Source organism: Molossus molossus, unplaced genomic scaffold, assembly GCF_014108415.1.
Source record: "Molossus molossus isolate mMolMol1 unplaced genomic scaffold, mMolMol1.p scaffold_m16_p_7, whole genome shotgun sequence".
Taxonomy (NCBI): domain Eukaryota; kingdom Metazoa; phylum Chordata; class Mammalia; order Chiroptera; family Molossidae; genus Molossus; species Molossus molossus.
In genome coordinates this window covers 36271871-36289328 of record NW_023425401.1, presented here as the reverse complement: position 1 = coordinate 36289328, position 17458 = coordinate 36271871, and the positions used below count along the sequence as shown (strand labels likewise).

At 42.3% G+C, this 17458-nt stretch overlaps 1 protein-coding gene across 5 annotated transcripts in view; it reads left to right on the top strand.

Annotated features, from left to right (window-relative positions):
- The first annotated feature begins 5757 nt into the window (after positions 1-5757).
- Positions 5758-17458, top strand: part of CDK14 (cyclin dependent kinase 14) — a 595016-nt gene continuing 583315 nt past the window's right edge. For 3 of the 5 annotated variants that reach the window (XM_036246270.1, XM_036246265.1, XM_036246269.1), the window contains exons 1-2: positions 5796-5944; positions 13923-13954. In XM_036246270.1, coding sequence (XP_036102163.1) covers positions 5854-5944; positions 13923-13954 — 123 coding nt within the window. In that variant the 5' untranslated portion in view covers positions 5796-5853. Of the gene's footprint in view, positions 5945-13922; positions 13955-17458 lie in introns of all 5 variants that reach the window. The other 2 variants (XM_036246264.1, XM_036246267.1) reach the window with 2 other exon arrangements.

Sequence of the window (17458 nt, the reverse complement as noted above, 5' to 3'; positions counted from 1 at the left end):
TTTGGGACTCTCTATGCTTCCTGGATTTGTATGTCTGTTTCCTTCACCAAGTTAGGGAAGTTTTCTGTCATTATTGTTTCAAATAGGTTTTCGCCTTCTTGTTCTCGCTCTTCTCCTTCTGGCACCCCCAAGATGCTAATGTTGGCACGCTTGAAGTTGTCCCAGAGGCTCCTTACACTATCCTCATTTTTTTGGATTCTGTTTTCTTTTTGCTGTTCTAATTGGGTGTTTTTTGCTTCCATGTATTTCAAATCAATGGTTTGCTTCTTGGCTTTACCTACTCTACTATTGAATCTGTGTAAATTATTCTTTATTTCAGTTAGTGCCTCCTTCATTTCTGACTGGTCTTTTTTAATGCTCTTGAGGCCCTCACTAAGTTCATTGAGCATCCTTATAAGCAGTATTTTGAACTCAGCATCTGTTAGGTTGTTTATCTCCATTTCGCTTAGTTCTTTTTCTGGAGTTTTGTTCTGTTCTTTCATTTGGGACCTGTTTCTTTGTCTCCTCATTTTGGATGCCTCTCTGTGTTTGTTTCTGTGTATTACTTAATGAGAGGTATGGGGCTATCTGAGACCAGATGCTACTTGTTTGAAAGAATTTAGGAAAACCTGAAACAGGATCCAAGACAGGCCAATCCTATGGTTAAGCAACTGGCAACAGCTTGGGTGGGCCTGAAAGTTGGGTGGGGTGGGGCCTCAAGGAATTACCAGGACAGGGCAACCTGTGTGAGCCAGGTTGCTGGTGTCCCAGATATGGCGACTGTCTGCCACCCCAGGGAAGGGCTCACCAAAGGAAAGGCCTCTGACAGCAAATCTGTCCTGGAGAAGGCCGCCCCTTCAGCCCTTGCTCCAATGCCAAACAGCTCAGTTCTTCCCTGTATGTCTCCAGCGCCCCTCGAGCTGCCTCCCCTCCAAGCCTAGAGGGAGCAAGTCTGAGTAAGTCTGTGTGCAGGCCCTTTAAGAGCAGCTGTCTGGAGCTGCAGCCACCTCAGCCTCCCTGAGCCTCAGTTCCTGTTGGTTTTTCCAGCCAGAAGTTATGGGGACTTCTCCTCCTGGAACTGGAACTCTGAGTGGGATGCCTGGTGTGGGATGGGGACCCTTTAGTCCTCAGGGAGGACCTTCCCAGCCGAGGTGTCCCCCTGATTTTTATCCGCCACATGTGGGTGTGGGACCAGCCCATCCACCTCCACCCCTCCTACCAGTCTCAATGCAGCTGCTTCTTTAATTCTGTAGTTGTAGGACTTCCATTCAGCTGGATTTCAGGCGGTTTTGAATGATGGTTTTTCTGTAGTTTAGTTGTAAGTTTGATTTGGTTATGGGGGGATGTGATATTGCTTTTACCTATGCTGCCATCTTGACTGGAAGTCCTGACTATATGTCTTAACCTTTAACCGTATATGCTTTGGCTCTGGCCTGGTAGCTCAGTTGGTTAGAGCATTGTCCTGATATGCCAAGATTATGAGTTTGATCCTGGGTCAAGACACATAGAAGCAGCAACCAATGAGTGCATAAATAAGTGGAACACAAAATCCATGATTCTCTCTCGCTCTCCCCGTTCCTTGCTTTCTCTAAAATTAGTAAATACAAAATTTAAAAATCCCCTCTATATTTCATTTCATTTGGGTTTGATTCTTTCCCTTAAAATTTGCTGCCAGTATATTAGCCTGCTATTTTTCTGATAAGGATAAGATCCATTTATAATAAAGGCATAATTTATATATAACATGACTAGAAATAATGTATCTTAAAATTCACATAATTTCTTGTCTCTCTCATGTATGTATTAATTACTCTTCACTAATGTATATACCATTTAGTATAAATCTAGGAGAGGAGTAATTTACCATTCAACTTAGAATCAGAATTTCACAGCTATCACTGGTCATCTAGTTCAAGCCTCTCATTTTAAAGATAGAAAAGTGGTAAGTCACTTACTTGTCTAAGGCACACAACATTTAGTGATAGAGTAGGGACTAGCACTTATGAGTCCTGGGTCTCCAGCTACTGTTACTACTACTCCAGGTCTAATTTATACACATGAATGCTTTAAAAAAATTTTTTTTCTTTATTGATTTCAGAGAGGGGCAAATGGGTGACTTCTTGGTACATGGGTTGATGCTCAGCCACTGAGCCACACCTGCTGTTTTCACACGCATGCTTTAATTGATGAATCTGATTAAAGTCATCCCATGATGAGTTAGCCCCCAGGTAAACTTATGTGTTTGTATTCAGACACTGCACCTTTATTTCAGGCCAACCAAAACTCTAACCTTGTGAACCAGAAATTCAGATGGAGAACTGGCACTGATCCACCCTCCCACTCAAGACACATATGCCATGCAGATGCTGCATAGTCATCGTGGTTTCTGAGGACGACACATCATTTCTCAGTGGCAGCACTATATTCTACATTCATTTAACAAACATTTAATTAACATCCACTATGAAACAGGCATCGTATCTTTTGTTTTGTATCATAGGGTCCCTGCCATAAGGGACCTTACAATCTAAGGTGAAGGCAAATGTGAAACAAATAACTGTATAAAGAGTTGGGTCCTAGCTCAGCTGATGAGGCTCAGTGGATTGAGAGCATCATCCCATGGACTGAGAGGTCCCAGTTCAATTCCAGGTCAGGGCACATGCCGGGGTTGTTGGCTTGATCCCCAGTAGGGGGTGTGCAGGAGGCAGCCTATTTATGTTTCTCTCTCACATCCATGCTTCTCTCTCTCTCTCCCTTCCTCTCTCTCTAAAAAATCAACATATATAAAAAAAGAATAGAGTCCTATAACATAAGTATACATATCTTAAAAACATCCACTTAAAATTTTTCTTTGTTTTATCACTTTCTCTCTGGACCGCAGGATGATGCTCTAACTGCTGAGCCAAACTGGCCAGGGCTCGTTATCACTTTCTTACAAAATTTGCCATTTTAATATATCACCAACAAAGGAAGCAGGTAAGCATATCATGGAAAGTTGGTTATTCATAATTTCCAAGGCTTATTTGGTTCATTACTACCAATCGTTTCTCCTGTCAGGTATACTGTAATTGGTTTTTTTGTAGGTGGGAGAGCTGAAGTTTTGGAGTGGGGTAAGTAAAAATGAAGTCAATATTTTTTTAATATTATAAAAGCAATGCATTCTTTGGGTAAGACATTCAAATTATACTTAAAGGTTTAAAATGCAAAGGAAACGTTCTTTCTATTCTGGGTATGCACACAACAGTTTTCTGGCTTTTTCCCTCCAGAAATTTTCTATGTATATAGAAACATATATATGTATATACTTTTCCCCACAAATAAGTAAATGATAAATGTTTTTATCACTTACCCTAGATATATTTATGTATCAATATACTGATCTCATTTTATTGTATATTTTTTGCTAATCCTCACCTGAGGATATTTTTCCATTGATTTTTCGAGAGAGTGGAAGGGAGGGAGGGAAGGAGGGAGAGAGAAACATTCATTGATTGATTGCCTTCTTTGGGAGGACCCTTACCAGGCTGGGGATCAAACCTGCAACCCAGGTAGGTGCCCTAGTCCAGAACTGAACCCAGGAACCAAACCAGGGGCAATGTGCTAACTGATGAGTCAAACCCTCCAGAGCTAATCAATGTAATTTTAAAAAGCTTTTACTTGTTCCTGTAGGCCTTTGGCTAAGATCAAGGGTGAAAAATGTTTACCTACTACACATACCTTTGTATGCACAGACCATAATTTATTTAAGCAGAAGTTGACCATTTAAGAAGTCTTAAATACTAACTACTGAGGTGGTAAAACAGGAAAAAAACAAACAAAACAAAACATATAAACAGCCATTGTCAGTAAATAACAGAACAACCACAGGCATACAGTAGTCAGAGTTTATCAAATTAATGACTATCTCTGTCAACTCTCAGAACCCATCAGTTATTTAACTGGTTGCTTTTGTCTTCATTCACAGCTGCTGATAACTTTCTCTCTAACCTGAGGAAGTGGTGAAAGTGAAACGTTTTTCTGTCTGAGGTCACACTTAGTGCTATTTGTAATAGTAGATATGGTCACCATTAACCAACATCCCTGCATTTTTACTCATATGGACTTCCTGACAATTCCCCACACTCCTGGTGCTCCCCACTTGGCTTGGCTTCCTTTTTTTTTTTTTAATCAGGTGCAATCTATCAAGACCCTATAATGTGCTCAGTGCCCAGAACAAATCTAAGTGTTTTACGTCACAATATAAGGAAGGCAAAAGGCTAGTTTTTGTTTTAAGATAAAAATCTACTAACAAAACACAAACTCCCAAAACTTCCTTTAAACCAAACTGCATTGTCACAGGCTCACAAGCTCTCATTACACAGCCAGATGACTCAAGATTACTAAATTTCTATTCATAAGAAGTTTGCTGGCTCCAAATCAACACATTCAGGCCCTCCCCCACCTTCCTTTGCTCTCCCTGGGGAGACTGACATTTGGAGCACTCGTTTTAGTGGAATGAAATGATGTGTGTTTGCTGCCTGAACTGTTTGTTCAGGGATTTTATAAAGCGCCTCCTGCCCTCCCCTCCCCCCACTTAAAGTTCTGTTTTTCTGGGGTGGGGGAAGAGGAGGTCAGAATACCTTTGGCCTCAAAGTCTTCCAATTTAGAAATAGATTCTGAACATGGGAAACAAACCAAGGACGTCTGTTTGCTCTTTACCGAAGAACTGGATATTCCTAACAGACATCACATCTACATTCCGACCGTCGCTCCGTGTGGCATGGGGGTGATGGAAGCAGAACCCTAGCCCTGCCTTGCGGGGTTAGAGTTGAAGCTTCTGCTTTTGCTCTTGACTCTAAATCGGCCCACCTTTCCCTTTGCATCTTTCGCTTCACAGCTCCTCGGCAAAATTAAAGGGGGAAAAAAAGTCACCATTAAGCCTGAGTATGTCCTCGAGGCCTTTCCACTCCCCCGGCCAGGAGGCAGCGGTGGTGGACACCCCCTTTTCTCCCCAACTCCGTGCTCTTTTCACACGCGTTCGTGGCAGGGAGAAAACCACTCAGATAAACGATCTAGACTCAGTCCCTTTCCTTTCGGTGGCCTCTCCACAGCCAAGATGGGGTCCCCAGTCGCGGGCGCTCCCAGCCCTGCGGGTTCCCGGCCCTCCACGCCGGTCCTCCAGCGCGAGGGCGGGGCGGCCAGGCCAGGGGAGGAGCGCGGGGGCGGCCAGGAGGGGGCGCCGCGGGGGCACCAGCGGGCGGGGAGTGCTGCAGAGGACGCGGGCTCCGAGCAGAGAGCCGAGGTCGTGCTGGGGTCCCGCGCCCGGGGGCCGTTGCCGAGGGGAAGGCGGGGCGGCGGCGGCGGGAGAGGCGGCGAGGGCGCGGCGGGCAGCGGTTCTGCGTCGCGGCTCTTTCTCCCGAGCGTCCGAAACTCGGGGTTGAGAACTTCTCCTCGCTCCTGCCCCGCGCCCTCGGCGACCCCTGGCTCCCGCACCTAGTCCCTGGCCCGCCCCTGCCCCTTCTCCAGCCGCGCCACCCCCACTGCCGGCCGCGCAGCTCTCGGTTACAAAGGAGGGAAAATGAGCCGGGCGGCGGCGGCGCGGCGCGGAGCCACCACGGTAGCGGCGATCGCGGCCGCCCCCCGGCACCACATAGGACGCCCCCGCCCGCCCAGCGGGGGCCAGGCCTGAGCGGAGCCTGCAGCTCGCCGCTCGCCTCCCGAGCCTCCCGAGCCCTGCGCGTCGCCTCCCGGCCGGAGGAGGAGGAGGTGGAGGAGGAGGAGGAGGTGGAGGAGGAGGAGGAGGAGGCGCCGCCTTCCCCGAGCCGCGCTCTCGCCGTTGTCTGCGCTCCGCTCTGGACCAGTTTGGGGAAGTTGCCTTGGCCCGGTGTCGCCCAGATGTGCGACCTCATTGAACCGCAACCGGCCGAGAAGATCGGCAAGATGAAGAAGTTGCGGAGAACTTTGTCGGAGAGTTTCAGCCGCATCGGTGAGTGGCGCGCTGCCCGGGGCACCTGGCCCGGCGCCCCCGGCGTCCGCCCCTTCGGCCCCGCGCTTCTGGCACCAGCAATGCAGCGGCCACCCGGGGCTCTCGTGGGGTGCGCCAAGCCGCGCGCGGACGATGAGGGAACAGTGTCCGGGACGTGGGGGAGGCTGACGACGGAACGGAGAGACACCCCTCTCCTTCAGGATGTGGGGTTTCATTTGTGGATGATCTGAAGCCTCCAGTTTGGGTTTCCCGGTCCTCGCCACTACCGCTCCTGCTTTCGCGCCCGCGGGGGGGACAGGCGAGGGGACGCTCCGGCCCCGCTGCACACGCTACTGTGCGGCTGTGTCAGTTATTTTTTGCGCGCAGGCGTTGGTATTGGGTGTTTAGTCAATAATTTAGCTTCGGAAATTGGTGAAATGTTGAGTTCTGCCTTGGTATTGTTCAACACAGCTAACCTAAAGAGAAGTGGGACAGATACCTTGGGACCTTTTGTTCAGTACTCAGGTCCTCCAAAGCGAGACTAGGGTGTTCAGTCCCGAGGTCTCTGAATTTTTCCATTGCTGCAGAGAAATGCGCGCTGTGAACTTGTCCGAGCATTTAGGAATGTACCTCGAACTTCTTCCATTTATTTGAGCTCTGGGGCTATTGTCTTTAAACCCACCCACCAATCAACCAACCAACTGACCAACAAATAAAGACCGACCGAGAAATGTGTAGGACATTTACGAATAAATCCATGTGACAGACTATAACAGGGTGACAACAGTATCACGTGGAATGGGATTGCTAGATTTCTAGGGTTGGACATAGAAAAGCCCATTTAAACCTTAAGACAGTGGCCGCCACCTAACATAACTTTCATTTATACAGCTAACTGCTTTCTGCAAGAAAATTGTGCTAGAGCTAAAAATAAGCCCTCAGACTCCCTAAGAAGCCTTCTGGCCTTTGTTTCACTTGTTTAACGTGTCATCCACGTTAATGAAGGTGTTAATGGAAATTAAGCAAAAGGTGCTTAATGCCTTAAAATAAAACCCTAGAGTGCATATGAGTATTGTAATCATCCTTCTATCCATTTACTTAAAAATTATTTTATAAATGCCTTGGAAAATATGTAAACTTAGTTTTTTTGTTGTCTTTTAACTTAAAATTTCGTATTGGGTTGCAAAACCTTTCCCAAGATGACTGTAAAGTTATGGTGTGAAACCAATATTTAGTCCTGGTTTTATTTATTACATGCATTGAATTTTTGCAGTTTCACTTTTACAGGTTAGGGATACATTTGAAGAGTCTGTATATTCAAATGAAGTTTGAAACCAAGAAGAGTGAAAGCCAGCAAGGTGTTGAGATGGTGTTCATTATTAAGGAGGATGTTTCAGCCTCCCACCCAAACCATCACAGAGGCGGTTCTGGAGTCCATTAAGCCCTGTTCTAAAACACATTAACTGTGTATTTACTAATGCTAATGACTCTGTTGGAGCTCTTCCAGTTTTTTGTTAAATAATTCATTGCAATTGAATCTCAGTAAGAAACCAAGGACATTAATATAAAAATTCCTTATGTTTAAATAATTTCAAGGTTTTGATCGATAATCAGCAAAATTTGGATTAACCACAGTGCTGTCAAATGGGGAATTATAGTTAATTGGTTTTTCTAGCTTCTTGAGATTTAGTGATGTGAAACTCCTTTTGATTCTGGCTCTTGTTAAAATGTCTTCTAGGATCTAGTAGATTTTACTTCCTTTCGGAAACAGTACAGTGTAGTAAACATAACTGAGTATTGTATTGATGGAGGGTTTTGATTCTGAATAGCCTTATCTCATTCTGGAATACTGTAAAAGGAGATAAAGAGATTTAAAGTGATTATGATTGAATACTAAGCTCAAGACATTAGAGGTAGCATTACAGAAAAATGAATCCTTGTTATCTATGTATTTTCTTGATGTTGTATTTGCAACATAAAAAATCAATGAGCCCGGCTGGTGTTGCTTAGTGGTTGAGGTCGACCCATGCACCAAGAGGTCACCTGTTCAATTCCTGGTCAGGACACATGTCCAGGTCCTGGGACCGATCCCCAGTGGGGGGCATGCAGGAGGCCACCAATTGATGTTCTCTCTCATCGATGTTTCTATCTTTCCCTGTCCCTTCCTCTCTCAAAAATCAATAAAGAAAAAAAAAATTTACAAAAAAAAAATCAATGAAATCAATCTGATTAGTTAAGGATTTTTAAGGTACTAGATGATGTTGAGTTGAGGTTTTACTATGGGCTTATGTAGTGCATACATAAAGGGTCTTGGTAGGCTGTGTGTCAGACAGATTCAAGATTTCTGGTGTTGCCACTTGTAGCTGAGTGACCTTGGACAAGTCCCTTAACTTGTGAGCGTCAGTTTTTCATGTACAAATCAATTTTGTTATTGGCATTTAGTGAAATAATACATATGAGGTCTTGTGTGGTATGCAATAAAGACTCAATAGATATTCATAATATATTGTCATTATTACTGATCACATCATACTGACATAATTGATCTTCTAAGTGGAAAGCGAGAGAAGTAAGGGAAGAAGTGGCCACTGACTTTACAGTAGAGCTAGCCTGAAAACAGAATAGGTTTTAGAGTTGGGCTGGTCTGGGTTTGAATCCCTTTTTCTGTGCCTGCTGTGCACCTTGGGCAACTAGCAGAATTTCCCTAACCCCCAGAGTTCTCATTTGTAAATTTTCTTAAGGTGGTTTTGAGGATTAAATCAGATAAAATACATAAAATATCTAGTGTAGTTATCTGTCACATGATGGGACTCATCACTGGAGGCAGTTACTTTGTTTTTTCCCTATCTTCCTCCTTTCTTCATTGGTGCTTCATGAGGAGAGCAAAGAAATCTTTATTCCTGCTGAATAACCTGACGTCACAATATATTCACTCCCTTTTACCAATCTATGATGGCTTTTGAAATGAACATATTGACTTTATTTTGCTTTTTTAGTATGATTCAAAAGTGTGGCTTGTTATATGACAAAGAGTACAGTATCATTGTGTAGCCATAAGAAAGCAGTAATCATCTACAGAAAATAAGGGCAATTTTTGAAAGGATGTGATATCCAATCAAATGTTTATTAATGATAATTCTGACTATATAAAAGTGGCAATGCAATGGTAATGTGTAATTTATTTCTACATGAAAGATCATGCCAACTTTATCTTTGCCCACCTCAAATACAGCTAATCTGAGATTTCTGTATTATAGAAGATCTAATAAAACACATTGGCTTTCAAGCCATGGCACTGTAATTTACAGCATCTGCCAGGGAGTGACTATTATACAGCTGTGGTTCTTTTATAAGATGGGTGTAATTGAATTTCAAAGTCATCCATTGATTTCAATAGTATTTATGGTTTCCTGCTAAATAGTGTCAGTGTATTGATTTATTTAGGAATTACTGTGGTTGTCTCATGTGTTGTTGTTTTTTTTTAAATTTAGGTTAGCATAAACAAAGACAAATGGGAATTTGTTAATTAATCAAATGTTTAGAAGTTTATATTAAAATCCATTTCCTCTTTTCTTGTTTTTTATTTTCGAATGTTAGCCTTGGCGGAGAAAGGCTTCCTATAATATCTGGTGTAAGAGTAAGGTCAAACTGACATTTCTTCATATTCATTTGAATGCATTTCTTCACTCTTATTTGGATTTTCTCCTAGAGAAGGGAAGTTTATAGTCTGTGATATTTGAGATGAAACTTATGTATACCATTTCTTTAAAAGAGTTTTTGAGAGAACACAGTAAAAGGAAGGGTCTGTGGTTACGCTGAATTTTGGGGTTTGTTACCTTGCGCTGTAGATGTGTAATTCTAGAGTCCAGTTGCCATTTGATAAGTCCTTCTGTAAGAAAAGAGAAATGCAAGGTTAAAGGGTCGGACAAAATTTAACCGTTGTACCTCTTCCAATGTAGTTTCAGAAAATTTTATTTGAAAACTATGAAATGGCCTGGCTGGTATGGCTCAGTGGTTGAGCATTGACCCATGCACCAAGAGGTTGCCAGTTCAATTCCTGGTCAGGGCACATGCCCAGTGGGGGGCATGCAGGAGGTGGCCAATTGATGTTCTCTCTCATCGATGTTTCTATATCTTTCTCTTCCTCTCTTTCAAATCAATAAAGAAAAAAATATATAAAAAAAAAAAAGAAAACTGTGAAATGAAATTCATATCTAAGATCCTTTCATAAGAGAGAATAGTGTATGGTTTTCAAATACCAAAACATGAGAGTGTCTCAAAATGTGAGATGTTGTCTTTTTGCCATTGAAATGTATAACTCATTAATTCAACAAATAATTATTGAGCACCTCCCATCTTCTAGATATATTGTGCTGGCATTCAGATTCAGTGACCATTGTACTGGTCCTTGTCCTCAGGACTTTAAGAGAAGACAGGCCAATGAATGGGCATTGACAATATGTAGAGAGTGAAAAATTCTACCTTGAAGATTAGCATCATTTGCTATTGGAGGACACAGAAGGGGGCACCACTTTCGTCTTGGTGAGATTGTGGAAAGCTTTTAGAGGAAGCAGTGTCTGAGCAGAGGACTGAATAGAATATCTGGTTATCTTAAATGGCTTAGCACATACCCCTCTGTTAACCAAGAAACATATAATATACATATTATTCCAAGATATCCTTGAAGACACTGTGGGCTTACATTTACATGAATGATTAATGACAATCAGGGAATGTAATCAATAATGAGATGTTGTGTGCTTGTTTAGGTCATCAGTGGCCTGATAAATATTTGGAAATGACACCTTTAATTGGCCTTTGTTGTTACTATCCACTGTTCTTCAGGACAAGGATTCAATATTTAGAAACTGTGTAAGGTGGCAGTCACTGGAACAGTGAAGGGTTTCAGTGAAGCCATTGACTTTTTGGTCTTAAAACGATCTCCTCTGTAGTATCGGGGGCTTGAGAATAGTGTGCAGGGGAGAGAATCTGGCTTCCTGCTCTTGTATTTTAGAAAATACACCTACGATTGATTCCCTCTTCTATTTCCTCCTCTTCTGTCTACGTTTAGACTACACTCCTTTATCCAGTATGTTGGAGGAATTGGCAGGACTTAGGGGGCAAGAAGGAAATAGTCCACAGTGGGTGTTAAAGAATTCTAGTTTTCTGTTTTCTTTATCACTCAACTTGAGGGTCTTCATTTGATATTTGCAAAATAAATCTCTAATAAGTAGTTCTTCTTAGATGCATTGCTTAAGAAAACCATGGCTAAATTTCCAGAACTTTTATTATGTCCAAAGTAAATATATTCAAAAGTTTGCACTGTGAATTATAAGCTGGTGGCTGTTTGTAGCGTGTGTGGCAGCCACATAATGATTTCCATTAATCTTTGTTAAATGTGCTAGGTATGAGGCTGGGCAATAATGGACTTCGTATTTGAAATCAATGTTCTGATCTTTTCTTATTCCAAAATTTTGTTTTTATTTTTTGATGGACCCACTTGTCTATATTTTTGTAGGTCACTATAATATTTTATAACAGAATCTCTAGTCAAGTATGTTAATTAAAGGACATGCCTTGGGTTGAGCGAGTGAGGAATAGATACAGTCTAGTAACTTGTTGATCAGTATTTAAAGAAAGCCTTCTGGATTAGAAATTTTACACTCTAAGTTAAAATTTAACCATTAAGAACTAATCCTAAACATCAAGAACACCTAGGATCTTATATGTGTATTTCTATCAAAACAGGTTGCTTTAGATTTAATGTAAATTTAATCAAATACATAATAAAATATGTGTAATTGAGCGTGAGATAAACCATTTGAGATGGGGACAAAGGCCTGTCTTTTAATTTTCCATTCAGAAGAAATTGTTTTCAATTAAGGGAAGTAGAGAAATCTATTATAGACCAGTTTCTTAGGCAAAGGGGGAAGACTAAGAAATTAAATTTTTAGAAACATTTTATCTCCCTCAACCTGCCCCCATCCCTCTTAACATATCACCGCAAGCACATATTAATGTTTTCTTGTTTTGTTTTACATCCTCACCCAAGGGTATTTTTCCATTGATTTTCTAGACAGAGCAGAAGGGAGGGAGGGAGAGAGAGAGAGAGAGACATCCATGTGGGAGAGACACATTGATTGATGCCTCCTGCATAACTCCCATGGGGCCTGGGATTGAACCTGCATCCCAGGTATATGCCCTTGACTGGAATCAAACTCGAGACCCTTTGGTCCGGAGGCCAGCGCTCCAACCACTGAGCCAAATTGGTCAGGGCCTTATCAATGGTTTTTTAAAAAAATTGATTTATTTTCTTAGTATGAAACAAAACCTTTTTAAGATTGTTAGACTATAAAATATAAGCTTTGATATGAAAACTTCGTTTTAGGCACATGATTTCTCTCAGAACTTAATTGCCAAAATAATTTGCTTTCCACTGGTTTTGTCGATTACCCAAGTACTTCTTCTGTCTGGAATGGGACTATCCAGTGCAGACCAGTAAACACATATGCTCAATTCTATAAATTAAAACAAACTTTTTTTTTCTTTATTGACTTTAGAGAGAAAGGAAGGGAGAGGGAGAGAGAGAGGGAAACATTGATGAGAGAGAACATCGATTGGCTGCTTCCTGCATGCCCGCCAACTGGAGATTGGGCCTACAACCTAGGCATGTGCCCTGACCGAGAATTGAACTGGCAACCTCTTGGTGCAGGGGTCAATGCTCAACCAGTGAGCCACGCCAGCCAGACAATTAATTAATTAATTAAAAAATTTTTTTGCATTTGTCTTCGGATAGAGCAGGAGGGAGAGACAGGGGAAGAGAGAGAGAGAAACATTGACGTGAGAGAGACACATTGAGTAGCTGCCACTCACATGACCCCAACCAGGGCCAGGGACAAACTGCAACCTTAGCGGGAACTGAACCTGGGACTCTCTGGTCTGTGGGCCGACACTCTAACCCCTGAGCCAAACTGGTCAGGGCTAAAATATGTTTTTTTTATTTTTTATTGAGTTTCTTAGAGAAGAAGGGAGAGAGAGAGAGAAACATCGATATGAGAGAGAAACACTGATCAGCTGCCTCCTGCACGCCTCCTACTGGGAATCAGGCCCCACAAACCCTGGCATGTGCCCTGACCGGGAATCAGACCAGGACCTCTCAGTCCATGGAACGAAACTCAGTCCACTGAGCCACACTGGCTGGGTCACACGTCTATAAATTTGAAACATTTCTCCAGCTGGTGGTTTCGGCTAACTTAACTACTATGTGCTTAAGTTAATATGAAACATTCAAACTAATTGTAGGATTTAAGGAACTAGGTGTTTGCAAACTATGCATAATAGTACTTCTCTTTCTCTGTTCCAGTTCTGAACCCATGTGTATTTAAAATAAATATGAGTATTCACTAATTCCTATAAAATATTCTGAACGTATTGCTTCCTTTGTTGATACTTTGTAATAAAATTTCTCATGTGAAGTATTTATGTCTCTGCAGTGCCTATTGTACATGTTTGGTCTTTCATCACTGAACTTAAAGTTTTCTCAGCATGAAAATCTCATTCAAGGCACTGTGCAGTGGGTGTCATCCTGACAATTGGTTTGTGAGGTCCATATACTGTACATAATGATATATGCTCAAAAACCAGAAGTTTTAGGGGATATTTCCTTAATATTACTTTTTGATTCTTTCATACTTTCAGTTAAAGATTTTTCTGCTGAAGAAGAGATAGGGGAAAGATACTTCTCTTTCATACCTGGGAGGACAGTATCATTTACATATGTATGAGAATGTTTCACAAAGATGCATGCTGTGCAATTTTCTTTCTCATTTGCAGCTTTCCTCTTTGTATCATAACATTGTTATTCTGGTTGGGGTACAGTTTTACTCTGAAATGAAAACACTGTACTGCTTTGGTATTTTTTCTGTTTTCTAGAACTTAGTTACTTGGCCTCTTCGAGATGTTTCACAATAACTGTTTCCTTTTCCTTTTTATTTTATAGCTTTGAAGAAAGACGACACCACCTTTGACGAGGTAGGTTAAATTTCTTTATCTAATGTTAGATGTATTTAATTACTGCTAGGTAAAGTCAGTAGGTGCCAACTTTGCACTTAGAAAAAAAATGCTTGAAAAAAACCAACAAGAGGTCATATCGCTTTAGTTATATTATATTCTTTTCTAATTTTATATAATCAGTCAAATGAATGAACAGAAATATTTCTTTTGAATTAACAAATGCACAGAAGACCCCCTCCGGCCTTGGTGGTGGTCTTTTTTGATGGTGGCATTGCTGGCCCAGCCCAGTGTGATGTGCCTGCTTAGGACAGGTCTGGAGCCGCAGGTGAGCTGGGGACCACAGCTCCCTTGCAGACCTCCTCTGAATCAGGGTGTGATGCAATGTTGACGCCACATATTGTCTGTCGGACTCCCAGGGGAGAAGCTGACTTTTCCTGTTCTGGTTTTCCTATTCTTTATATATCAGATCTGTCTTTATCCACCTGCTACAAAGTAGCAGAAAAGCCTGTTCAAGTAAGGCAGAGGTAATTAATAGCATTCTGAATGTGATTTTTTTTTTTATCCTCACTGGAGGACATTTTTCCATTTTTTGTTCAGATAGAGTAGGAGGGAGAGAGAGGAAGAGGGAGAGAGAGAAACATTGACATGAAAGGGACACATCGAGTGGCTGCCACCCGCACGACCAACCAGGGCCGGGGACAAACTGCAACCGAGGTACGTGCCCTTAGCGGGAACCGAACCTGAGTCTCTCTGGACCACAGGCCGATGCTGTAACCTCTGAGCCAAACTGGCCAGGACTGAATGTGATTTTTTTAATTGAACTCTTTCCTGAGTTTTTCCTGTCTCTCTGGGAATCACCAGAGAAATAATGTGTTTACAAAACGTTCTCAAGAGTGCTGTAAAGTGGTGTTTCATTGTTGTGGTCCAAAGCCATAGTAATTGATCTGTGTTGTAAACTGGGCTACTATATGTGTATATTTATTGTGTGTTTATGTATGAACACAGTTGTATCTACACGATGTGCTTCTCCTAAAGCCTAATGAAAGCATAGATTAGTTTGGTGTGGTTAACAGCTGCAGATTCCGTGAAATATGCTACCTGTCGTCCCTCTGCTGTTCTGCTGTCGTGCCTCAGAGAGGAAAGGACATTTGTGCTCATGGAAAGTCCCTCTGGCCATGTGGCCGGCTGTGGTGCAGGGCGGGACCACTCAGGGAGAACCCGCTCCAGACTGGGATTTCTGGATGGGGCCAGTGTTTGGCTCTCACGCTCTGCTGCTTCGTCTGCTGCACCTGTTCTCTTTCCTGGGCCCAGCTCTGCAAAGCTGTGTGTCCCTGGACTCCAGAGCAACTTCCCCTGCCATCATTCCTGAAACATCCTATAAAACCTAGTTACTGTAGACCTGAAGCAACAGAGGAAACTTTTCTTCCTCATCTGTAGTAGTAATAATGATGTTCTCTAAACCTGTATTTCTGGAATTTCAGCAGTGTTACTGAGATGTGTTCGGGAGAGTATTTTCTTTCTTCTCCGAAGAAATCAATGTGAGAATATTGGGCACCTTGTCTCTTTAGAAAGAAAAGTCTCCCCTCTAATTATGTAGGTAATTTAAGCTCGCATATAAAAGAAGAGTAAGGAAAAGGAGAAAAGTCTCCTGAATACTATTATCCAGTTACAACCACTGTTGAAAGTTCGTCTTGCTTCTTTCCTTGTGTTAAAACACAAGCAAAAAAACCACAGCCCATATATTATAGCCTGCTCTTTTCCTTCTGACCTGTAACAAACATGTTATTTTCCTGTGTTTTTACACATGACTCCTAATCATCATTAGGAATGTAAAAAACCTCTTGTCTTGTTTAAATACCATTGTTAATGATTGTATGTTATTCTGTCCTATGGCTGTGATATGTGGCTTTCAAAATGAGATGAGGCTGGAGGCTAGGTGAACGTTAACATGTATATATCAAACCCATAATTACCCACTCTCCGTTACCCCAAAACCTCTGCCCAAAGTCTGGATTTTGTAATTTGGGGAAAAAATATCCTTAGCTTTTACCAAGTCGGTTTCTTCCGCGGTACCACAAGAGATTGGTTCAATACCTTGAATCAGTATATCTCAGAATGCTACCCCTGGAAGAGACATTGGAGGTCACGTGGCCCACTCCATCATTTCACAGATGAAGAAAGTGAGGTCCATCCCTGGCTGGATTTTCTCAGTGGTTAGAGCATCATCCTGCAGACTAAGGGGTCTTGGCTTGATTCCTGGTCAAGGGCACACATACCTGTGTTGTAGGTTTGATCCTTGGCCCCAGTTGGGGTCGTGCAAGAGGCAACCAATCGATGTGTCTCTCACATCAATGTCTCTCTCTCTCTCTCACTGGCCCTCCCTTACATTTTATCTAGAAATCAATGGAAAAATTCCTAGGGTGAGGATTAAAAACAAAAAACAAAAAAGAAAGTGAAGTCCAGAGGAGCCTGGTAGTTTCCAGTTAGGAGCCTGGGAGGCAGCAGTAAGTAGTAAAGGAATGTCTGGGTATAAATAACCCTAACTCAGCTACCCTCCCAAGAGCAATTGACTGACTCTTTCCAAGCCTGTTTACAAAATTCGTGTGAGGATTAAATCAGCTAAGTATACGAAGTTTCCAGAATAGTGAGGGGCACACAGATGTCTCTTAATTGGTATTATAATTACCCTTGTCTTCCTCTTCCTCCTTATCACTGATGCTCTCACCATGACATCCACCTTCTATAGTTGGAAGGGCTACAAGGAGGATGAAGGATTTAGTTTGAAATGAATAATTAGAGCTACCAGGAGAGTTATTTCAGATATTGTGCTGACATGTTCATAACCCCATAATTGACGATTGGTAAATTATTGTGCTGACTTGTTTATAGCTCCATAATTTATGATTGGGAAAGTCCCCGTGTGCCCTCTAGCTGAACCTATCTTGTAAAGACCCCCGGAACCAAGAAATTGTTGGGAGCTGGCTACTTGTCTGACAGAGTCCACAGAGCCTGGAGGTCTTGAGTCAGAGAGTGGACCTCCCCCACAATCTCAAGGAATTAGGCTTGCATTGTGTTTGTGCAGCTCAGGGCTAAGTGTGACCCAGTGTACCTTGAAATACCTAAGATAACAGACTGAGTGTTCCTGGGTGTGCCTGGGTGTTCCTAGGTGTTGCTGGGTAGCCCTGGGTGTTCCTGTTATCTGCAAGGCAAACTAATTCTATACAGCATTGTTGTAGTCCTGGGCATTATATCGAGAAGATCCTACTATATCATTAAACTTTTGCTGTAAGGTATAAAAGGCATGTAATAAAGCATATCGGGGCTGATTCCGAAGACTCTGTCACAGGGGTGTTCGGAATCAGACGCCGTCCAGCTAATAAGTGGCTCTTACTTGGACTTCAGTTCTCTAGTGGTCTTTCTTTGACTCTGTCGTGCCACAACAATATCCCTTTAAAATTCCATACAAGGTGTTGTGTGATGACTTGCAAATTAATTAAAATGGAAAATATTGTCCAAAACCTA